Source organism: Sorex fumeus, unplaced genomic scaffold, assembly GCF_029834395.1.
Source record: "Sorex fumeus unplaced genomic scaffold, SorFum_2.1 ptg000019l, whole genome shotgun sequence".
Lineage (NCBI taxonomy): Eukaryota > Metazoa > Chordata > Mammalia > Eulipotyphla > Soricidae > Sorex > Sorex fumeus.
Window position 1 is genome coordinate 12,990,814 of NW_026606076.1, and position 10,388 is coordinate 13,001,201.

The following is a 10,388-nucleotide window of genomic DNA, read 5'->3' on the forward strand; positions in this document are numbered from 1 at the left end:
CCTTGCAGGGGTCCCCGGGTCCCCAAAGTACCTCCAGGAGTAATTTCTAAGTGTAAAACCAGGATTAATCCCTGAGCATCACTGGTTGTAGCCCAAAGTTTGTTTGTTTATTGCTTTTGGGTCATACCCTGCGTTGCTCAGGGATCACTCCTGGCGGTGCTCGGGGGGGGGGGGGGTACCATATGGGATGCTGGGAATCGAACCCCAGTCGTCCGCGTGCAAGGCAAATGTCCTACTCGCTGTGCTATCTCTCCAGCCCCCAGTAACCCAAAGTTTTTCTTTTTTTTAAAAAAAAAAGGAAAAAAGAGGACTTTAAAGTCTTTTTCCTAGGCCGAGGAGATAGTCCAGGGTGCTGTCTCACATGTGCCTGATCTGCGTTCAGTCCCCAGCACGCGGACATTCTCCACAGCCTCTTTCTCCAGAGCGTGCGTGGCTGCGCGTGAGCGCGCGTGTGCAATCCCGAAAGTTGCCCCCGCCCTTCCCCGGTACCACCAGGTGTGGCTGGGGTAAGCCCCAGCACCCCAGGGCCTGAGCAGTAGAGCACTGCCATGCATTGAACCATTATTGGCCTGGCTGGCTGACAGATGCCGCTGGGACCCCTCGCGGGGGCGGGGCTACGGAAGGGCGGGGCTTCGGGGGCGTGGTCTCCGAGGGCGGGGCTCCCACTTGCCAGTATTCCGTAAATTACTCTTCACCCTCTCCGCTCCACTCCTGCCTCCCTCCAACAACTTTTACTTCCTTCTCAGATTGATCCTAGTGATCCAGGAGATGGAGAGCATGGTGAGTCGCTCCCCAGCCTCCTGTTAGGCCTTAACAGCCAAGTTGAGGGCCACCCTTTCTTCTTAGGCTTTGTGCTCTGGTTCCCACCATCTTCTGGGGAGTGTTTCTTCATTCAGATGCCCAGGAGGGGCTTGTCTGGCCCTAGGCCCGTGTTTCCTGGTTAGAGCTCATGCCCGGATGCCCTGCCTGCGAGGATGCATGCCGTCGTGGTGGTGGGGGTGGTGAGCTGCAGTCTTCTAGAACATTCTGACCAGTGCTAGTGCTCTGTAACCGCCGTATCCAGTCTGGTGCCTGCTGGACCCGTGGCACTGCATTCACAGTTTAATTTCAGTCGCCACACTGGGCTCATGGCTAGCTCATTGGCGGTGCAGCTCTGGCTGGGAGAGAAATAAGAGGCAGCTGGAGAAATAGGGCAGCGGGGAGGGCACTTGCCAACCTGGGTTCAATCCCCGGCGCCCCCTATGGTCCCTCAAGCACCACCAGGAGTCATCCCTGAGCATCGTCAGGTGTGGCCCCACTCTGCCCCCATGCCCCCCTCCAAAAAAAAGTGGAGAAAGCCAACTGAGGAAATATAAGCAGGTAAAGGTGTGATGGTGGAGACGAGCCCTTGGGAAGGAGAGTTGGCACCAGCTGGGAGGAATCTGCTCAGACAGGGCTGCTGCAAACCCCCCTATAGCTCTCAGAGCACGAAAGGGTGGGTTAACAGTGAGCACAGCTCATGCAAGACCCTGGTTAAGACCCAGGCTGGTGGGGCGGGGCGAGGGAGGACGAAGGCCTGTGGGGTTGCTGGAGGGGCGGGCAGGGAGGCCACAGGGAAAGTCCTTGAACTTCACCTTGAGAATGAAGCCCAGGGTCTCCTTAACCAGGCAGCACCTGTGTGTGATGAGAGTAGGGACCAGAGAAGCAGAGTGACCTGCCCAGGGTCACACAGCATTCCGTTCAGAACTCACCCAGAACTCTTCCCCCCTGGGTGATTTCTGGCTTCCCCCCTCACCCCCTTCTTTCTCAGCTCAAGAAGCTTGTACGGGAGGTGGACAGCTACATTTTGGAGGTGAGTGAGCAATTGGGTTATCCCACCCTCTCCCCAGCTTCTTCGTCCTGACCTGTTCCAGAGTCCCTGCAAAGGCTTGTTTTTGTTTTGTTTTGTTTTGTTTTTTTTGTAGGGGGTGAGCACACTCCGTGGTCCTCGATTTTACTTCTGGCTCGGCAATCAGGGATCACTCCTGGTGGGGTTTGGGGGACATTAGGAGGAACTGGGGGTTTGGACCTGGGTCACTGCTTGTAATGCAAGTGCCCTCCCCGCTGTTCTCTCTCCCACTGCACTCTCTAATTCGCTCCAAAGCCAATTTTATTTATTTAAAGTTATTTTATGTTTTGTTCTTGGGGTTTTTATTTGGGGGGGGAGAGGGAGCACACCCACTGATGCTTAGAGGTTACTCCTGGCTCTATGCTCAGGAATCACTCCGGGTGGTGCTTGGGGGATCCTACGGGATGCTGGAGATATCCGAGTGACCTATATGCAAGGCCACGGCCCCCTGTACACTTTCTAGCCCCAAAGAAAACAGGTTTTAACAGCAGGGAGGGTGCCGGCCTTGCACAAAGCCGTCTTGGGTTCAATCCCCAGCACCCCATAGAGTCCCCTGAGCCCCGCCTGGAGTGATCCCTGAGTGCAGAGCCAGGAGTAACCCCTGACTCCACCACAGCTACACTGGGTGTGGCCAGAAAAACAAAAACACTGGAACAAAAAAGTGTGTTTTTGAAAAACTAGGTGGTGGGGGGGCTGGAGAGATAGCACAGCAGGTAGGTCGTTTGCCTTGCACGTGGCCGACCTGGGTTCCCAGCATCCTATGTGGACCCCTGAGCACTGCTAGGAGTAATTCCTGAGTGCAGAGCCAGGAGTAACCCTTGAGCATCGCCGGGTGTGACCCAAAAAGAAAAGTAGGTGGTAGGGGCTGGAGAGAGAGTTGGGGGTCACCATGTGAGGCCCCCGGACACCCCAATACTTCTGGGTGTGAGCCCTGCCCCCCACTGGGTGTGACCCCCCCCAGGAAAGAGTGAGAGGAGGAGCCCAGACTCAGTAGGCTGGTGGATTGGATGCCCTCAAGGCCCAGGTGGGCTCTGGGGTGGGGGGGCCCCCATCACCAGGAACCTGGGCTCCTGCCTGTTGGCCCAGGGCCCCTGGCCCAGGCCGCCTGCCTCCCACCACTTGGCCCTTTCCTCCTGGAAGCTGGCAGAACTTTCTGCTGGTGCCAGATGTGACTGGCAGGGAGCCAGCCCCGAGTCTGTGCCTTCGCAGGGCCCCGGGAGGGCCGCTTGGGAACAGAGAGTCAGATCCGGCGTGGGGCCCGCGGGGGGGTGGGAGGGGGGCAAGGCGGGGAGCCCCAGGAACACGATTCTTCATTCAACAGATACTTATCCATCTGCTTGCCAAGTGCTGTTGTAGGCGCCAGGGAAACAGCGGAGAGCACAGAAGGGCCGCCAGCGGGCGGGGTGAAGGCAGAAGCAGCAGGCGGTGGGGGTGGGGGCTGGGGGTGTCCGTGTGTCTGTGTGTCTGTCTGTGTGTGTATCTATATCTGTGTGTGTGTGCGTGCGCGTGCACGCATGTGCTCAGGAATCACCCCGGTGGCGCTCAGGGGGACCATATGGGCCACCAGGGATCAAACTTGGGTCAACCGCGTGCAAGGCAAGTGCCCCCTTTTCTCTACTCTCCCTCCAGCCTGTTTTGGGTGGCCACGCCCGGTGATGCTCAGGGCTGACCCCTGGAGGTGGTGGGGGGGACCCTCGGGATTGTCAGGGTGAGTCATGAGCAAGGCAAATGCCCTCCCTGCTGTGCTATCACTCTGGCGCCATAAACCAGCTCCCCCTGAAGGAGATCAGGGCCCTGCAAAGGCCCTGGGGCAGGAAGGGGGCTGGCGCTTGGGAGGATCTAGGAACAGCCTGGGTGGCTGGTGCGGGGCCTGCCTGGTGGGCACAGGTACACGGGTGGTCTCGGCCGGGCGGGTGGTGAGCATCGGAGTGCGGGGCCCGGCCCGGCTCCTCGCTGGCGCTCTCTGCTGGCAGCCGCGGGGAGGGCAAGCAGAGGGGCTGGAGTGGGGCTTGCCGGGTGGATCTGGGCAAATGAGCCGTGGTCAGATTGGCGGTGAGTTTGTGGAGGGACCTGGGTACTTCCTGGACGTGGTGGGGGTCAGGCCCAAGATGAGCTGCTGTTGTGTTCCCTCAACCTCCGGGGGGTTGCACGCTCAGGAGCTACGTTGCATCCTCTACCTCCTCCCAAGGCACAGAACACCCCACCCCACGTGCGCCTCCCGTTTCTCTCTCCGTTCAGCCTCAGGTTGACTGCATTTCAAACCTCCACAGCCTGGCCCCCCTGCCCCATACCCCACCTCTGCGTGTCTGCATGTGTGTGTGTGTGTCTGCCTTCTGGATGCAGTTCCCCCGGGAGGCCCTGGGCAGGCAGGAGCAACCGAGCTTTTCCTGCTGAGTGCATTAAAGTGCCAGTAAATTGCACATTAACGAGCCCCGGTGAATTGGGGGAAGGCTGGGGGGGTGGGGCAGGCTGCCTGGAGGCCCCGCTGGGGAATCCATCATTCAGGGCCCCTGGGAGGCAGCAGCCTGGGGCAAGCTGAGGACTTGAGAGGGGGAGGGGAACGCTCTCATCCTGGCCACTGGCCCTCCACTCATCACCCCTCTCTGACTGGTGAAACTGGGTCCTCTGGACCTTGGTCCCACGGAACTGATCTCACTAGCAGTTCTTCTCCCTGAACCAGGACCATGTGTCCAGGACTGGAGAACTTGGGGGACCCCCCAATGCTTCTGGGGTACAAAACGATACCCATACAGGCTGGAGACCTGCACTGTGCTCCTGGAGGCCAGAAGGGGTGAATCCTGGCCCCAGGGGGTGGGGCTCTCATTTCCTGTTCCAGTTCTAGCTAACAGCCCTTTGGGCCTCAGAATGGGCGCAGCTGGGAGACAGTGGGCATGGCCAGGAGGAAAGGGGCACTTAAGAGACCTAACCCTATTCCCATTAAGCCCAAGAACTCTAAGGTTCGAGTGATAGCACAGTGGGTAGGGTGTTTGCCTTGCACATGACTGGGGTTCGATTCCCAGCATCCCATATGGTCCTCTGAGCACCGCCAGGAGTCATTCCTGAGTGTAGAGCCAGAACTAACCTGATGCAAAAAAAAAAAAACCCTAAGGTTTGAACTGGGGGAGTCACGTGAACACATCTTTCTTCGTTGGTTTGTGAGGTCACCCCAGCAGTGCTCAGGGCTTGGCAGCCAGTGTTCAGGGAGCCATCGGCCTGGGCTTTTTGCCCTGTCCATCATCTCCCTGGTCCAGGATTGCATTTTACTTTGTTACTTTGTGCTCTGTGCTTAGGGATCATTGCTGGTGGGGTTCAGGAGACCTAATTGGTTGCTGTGGATTGAACCTGGGCAAGCACCCTCCCTGCTGGCCCCCACTCTTTGTTTTATTTTTGGGGCCACACCTGGCAGTGCTCAGGGCTGACTCCTGGTTCTGCACTCAGGAATCACTCCTGGTGGTGCTGGGGGGGGAGAGGGGACCCAGTGGGGATTGAACCCAGGTTGGGTCCCTGCCAGGCAAGCGCCCTCCCTGCTGTGACCTCTATTTTTTTTTTTTTGCTTTTTGGGTTCATCGATTTGCTCGAGCAGGCCCAGTAACGTCTCCATTGTGAGACTTGTTACTGTGTTTGGCATATCAAATACATAATGTGTAGCTTGCCAGGCTTTGCCATGCAGGAGAGATACTCTCGGTAGCTTGCCGGCTCTCCAAGAGGGGCCGAGGAATCGAACCCGGGTCGCCCGCGTCGGCTGCGTGCAAGGCAAACACCCTACCGCTGTGCTATCACTCCAGCCCTGCTTTGACCTCTTAATGCGGACCATCCCATCCCTTACATTTAGGCACAAGGGTTCCTGCAAATTTTGAATGCCCACAGCCAATATATCACCATCCAGACTGGACAGGTAGGTTCTGGGTTGCAAGAAGTTGGCACTAGCAAAGCCACTCTCCCTGGGGAACAGACCAACAGGTGTGTGTGGTGGGGGGCAATTGTTTCCCCAAGCTTCACAGCCCGGGGAGCTCAGGGTCTGGCCTCCCATCAACCTCAGCCTCAAGATTACAACCACGAACTGACCACAAGAATGTACCCCTTTTCCGGGCAGCCATCCAGAGAGGGTGGAGGGGCTATGGGCCCCCAGCAGCCAGATGCCAAGCCGGACGTGAAGCAACCGCGGTCGCAGTTTACTGAAATTCCTAACAGGGATTTGCCAGCAGAAGGTCGTGAGTGTCCCTGAGAATAAAGGGAAAGTGGTGGGGTGGGGGTACAGGGGGTGTCCACTGGAAGGATGTCTGAACCGTACCCTGCTCCTTCTCACCCTTAGCTTCCTCGGTAGCAGAACAGGCACCAGGCACGGTAAGTGACCCCAATACTTGGTCCCAGGAAGGCTGATCAGTGGATCAGGGACACATCCTCGGACCGTGGGTTGGCCTCATCCCTTATTAGGCCCCGCCTCCTTTAACAGGCCCTACCCCATAGGCCAGCTCCTTGAGCCGGCCCGCCCCCAGGACTCCCTGGCCCCGCCCTTGCATCGTCAGCCCCGCCCTCTGTTAGGCCCCGCCCCAGGATTACCCCAGCACCTCCCACAGCTAGCATCGCCTCCTGAGAGCTGGTGCCAGCCCGCAGGGCCCCTGCCCGGGCCTCCCCTCGGGGGCTTTTCCCTCCGGTGCTGAGGTCTGCCTAGGACAGGTGCTCTGCTCTACTGACCTGCTTCTCTCCAGTCTCTCAAGGGCACGAAGACCAAGCCCCTGGACTTTCCTGCTCAGGAGAGAAGCCATGCAGCGGCCGCTACTCTGGTAATCTCATGGTCAGGGGCAGCTGGGCAGGAGGCCCGGCTTGGAGGGGTGCAGGTGTGCGGCAGCCCTGCCGCTTATCCTGTCTCTGCCCAGTCCCGCCAAGCACCCATCACACCCAGCCCCACCAAGAGGACCTGCTTAGGGGACACCGCATCCAAGGAGGTTTGGGTGGGGACACCCTTCCCCGGGTCACGGTGAGGTGCAGTCGGGCCATGCCCCATAGAGCTGGGGAGGGAGGGAGGGCTGGGCCGGATGGAGCGGATGGGCCCTGCTGCCACCATCTCCACCCACAGGAGCCCGGGAGCATATTCCAACAACTTCCGAAATCCATGTGAGTGCCTGCTTCTCCTCCGCTCTGGTCCGCAGTTCTGGGCAGGTAGAGCCGAGTGGGAGGGGAATGGCCATTTTTCCCGCCGATCACCAAGAGGCTGAGCAGAAGACTTGAATTGTTTGTGCCAACCACCCCTGCCCCACAAAACCAGCTCTGGGCTCCAGGGTTTTGGGGAAGGAGGATGGAGGTTCGGTGTGTCAGAGCTGGGTGCAAGCTGTCCCAACCCTCAGCTAGGGGAAGGGGACAGATGGGAGTGAGGCGGGACATGATGGTTAAGGTTTTGAAGGATGAATAGGCGTTTGCTGGCATAGGGCCCGGTTATTTGGGGGTGTTGGTTTTGTGTTTTTTTCAGGCCATACCTGATAGTGCTCAGGGTTTACGCCTGGCTTGGTGCCAGGGATCACTCCTGGTGGGCCTGAGGGACCATCTAGGATCCTGGGAATTGAAACCTGGTATATGCAAGGCCTACTGCCCTATGCATTGACATCAGTTTCCTAGACAGAAGAAAAGTGATTATGGGAGGGGATGATATTGGAAAGGTCTGAGTAGGACCATGGGGAAAGTGTACTATAGTGTTTAGAGGGCATCTGAGAGAACCCAGAAGTTAAATAAGATTTTTTTTTTTGCTTTTTTGGGGTCACAATCTGCGATGCACAGGGGTTACTCCTGGCTCTGCACACAGGAATTACCCTGGCGGTGCTCAGAGGACCCTAATGGGATGCTGGGAATCGAACCCGGGTCGGCCACATGCAAGGCAAATGCCCTACCCGCTGTGCTATCGCACCAGCCCCAAGATTTTTTTACATGGGGTTTAATAAGTGCCTGACTCCGGGCACAGGGGCTTACGAGCAGGCCAGTGACGCCAGGGCCTCCCCACCCACAGATCCTGGGACTCAGAAGACAACGATGAAGAGTGGGGAAGGACGCATAGTCTGTCCTCACAATCCACAAAGGTCCGTGTGCCCCAGAAGTTGGAGAAGATTTGGAAGCTGAAACACGGGACGCCCGTGCTGGCCACCGCACTCAGCAGCTTCACACGCCATGCATTCACCTGTGGCAGCGATGGAGTCAAGGTGTGGAGCCTAGCCAGTCAGACTGTGGAGAACCCGGTGCCAGAAACTCATCTGCATATACAGGTGAGTGGGGTGGGGCTGGCGCTGGGGGCGGGGCTTCTCGGGGCAAGGCTGTCTGAGTGGCTAGGCTGGCCCTGGGGGTGGGGCTTTGTCCCTGGGGTGGGGGTAAGTGGGCGGGCTTCTCAGGGGTGGGGCTGGCTGCCTTGGCAGGGCCGTCTGACTGGCCAGGGTTGACCTGGGAGGCGGGACTGTGTCCCTGGGGGTGGGGCTGGCTGGGTGGGGCTTCTCTGGGGGCGGGGCTGGCTCACCCTGGGATGCCTGTTTCAGACCCAGGGCTCCATGGTGCACACCTGTCACCTGACATCTGATAGCACTACCTTGCTGATGGCTGGCAACAGCGTGGCGGGCGTGAGTGTGTGGGACCTGAAGGCGCCCACCCTGCACATGAAGAGCAAGTTGCCCTCCTCAGGCTTCGCCTGTCAGGCCCTGGCCTCCAGCCTCGAGAACAACCTGGCTTTGGGCAGCCTAAGTAACGGCATCATCAGGATCTGGGACCTACGGAGTGGGCAGGTGGTCAGGTACAGCCCTGAGTACCTGCGCGCGGCTCCTCTGCGTCTGAGCCAGATCCCCCAGCCTCAGGCCTGGTCTCAGATCTCCTCTGTCCACTGGGAGTTGTGGTGGGATGTCCCGGGGGCCCCAAAGCTTAGGTGCTCGAGCTGTATCTTTGTTCCCTGTCTCTCCTTGCTCAGTAACCTGGCGAACCCCAGCCCAGCCACCAAGATAGTGGTGATGGATCAGCAGGTCTGGGCAGGAAGTCAGGAGGGATCCTTGCAGTGCTGGGACCTGCAGAACCTCACCGAACCCCAGAAATACCAGTTTGATTCTCAGGTACGCCAGTAGTGAATTCTGGAGCCTCTCAGCACAGACCAGAATAGCAAGTGGTGGGAAGTGGGTGTGTGGGGGGCGGGGGGGGGACCTGATTGCTTGTGATGAGGGTGGCTTCAATTCCCAGAGATGCTTCAAAGAAGCAAAGAATCTCTGAAACCACTACACACCAAGCAGATGATCACTGGGTAATCTCTGGGTACTTCCACACATGTCTGGAAATTTCCCCCAGAGCCAATGTCTGGGTTTTGGTGCCCAGGGGTTACTCCTGGCTCTGCACTCAGGAATCAGTCCTGGCAGTGCATGGGGGACCGTAAGGAATGCTGGTATCGAACCCAGGTACACCGTCTGCAAGGCAAACACCTTCCCCCACTGTCCTATCTCTGGCCCCCAGGGCTGAGGCTGGAGATGGAGGGATGGGCAGTGGGTGGGCAGGTCCTCGCCAACTTGAGGGGCACCTACGTTCCTGGGCCTGACTAGTACCCTCGCCCCTGTGTCCACAGATAACGGCCCTGTCACCCCACCCCCAGGAGGACTTTGTGCTGGTGGGTCTCAGCAGCGGCCAGCAGTGGCTGCAGCCCACATCGGGGGGCTTGAGGCAGATGGTGGGGTGCAAGGAAGACACCATCCTGGACCTCACCTTCTCCCCGAAGGGTGAGCAGTTGGGAACCAGGCAGGTGGGGTTCCCTGGGGTCCCCAGCCTCTCACCAGGCCCTACCCTTTCAGATTTCCAAACTGCCCCTCCAAAGTCCTTGGCCAGCAGGAACCACAAACTCTCTGCAGGGGCCTGAGGGAAGGGGCACTTGTTTTCCAGGGTCCCTGGGGGCCTGACCCACAGCCTCCACCTTTCTCCCATAACTGCTCTCCCTCCCCGCCCCCAACAGGCCAGTGGTGGGTGAGTGTGGGGATGGACAACCTGCTCAGTATCTACCACATGCCCGCAGGGACGCCGGGGCTCCAGGTACCTCGGGGCGCCAGTGGAGGAGGCCTATAGGGGAGGGCAGGGATATTGGGGAGCAGGGAGCACCCAGGCTTGAACTGCTGGGCAGAGGCAAGAAGAAGGGGCCACGGGCGGTCCCCGGCTCTCACCCCGCACCCTCGCTATGCAGGTGGCCAGGTCCTCCAGCATCGTGTGTTGTGATGTGGCTCAGAACGACCGGCTCCTTATCACGGGCTCCAGAAACCACTGCACCTTATACCAGATTCAGTACTGATGGCTCAGCAGACTGGGGTCTGCACAATAAAAGCATTGGAAAAAGGCAGGGCTGGGCTGGTTCTGTGCCACTGCCCTCTCCTCACCATGGGGAAGATGCCCCAGGGTGGGCTGTGGCCTCTCCTCCTTATCTCGGGCCTTTCTTGCGCATGCACACAGTGCTTGTACACTTCCTCACCAGGGGGCCACTCCTGAGGCGCTTGTCAGGAGCAGGGAGGGGGGGTCACCCCCCTTC

The 10,388-nt window shown here is 58.9% G+C and overlaps 1 protein-coding gene across 1 annotated transcript; it reads left to right on the forward strand.

The window, feature by feature from the left end:
- The first annotated feature begins 768 nt into the window (after positions 1–768).
- TLE6 (TLE family member 6, subcortical maternal complex member) lies at positions 769–10,154 on the forward strand. The gene is made up of 10 exons (XM_056113289.1): positions 769–780; positions 1,790–1,831; positions 5,700–5,762; positions 6,745–6,845; positions 7,866–8,118; positions 8,383–8,645; positions 8,823–8,943; positions 9,444–9,594; positions 9,825–9,901; positions 10,050–10,154. Exons 1-10 carry the CDS (start codon positions 769–771, stop codon positions 10,152–10,154), a joined length of 1,188 nt encoding a protein of 395 aa, XP_055969264.1.
- Positions 10,155–10,388: the final 234 nt, after the last annotated feature.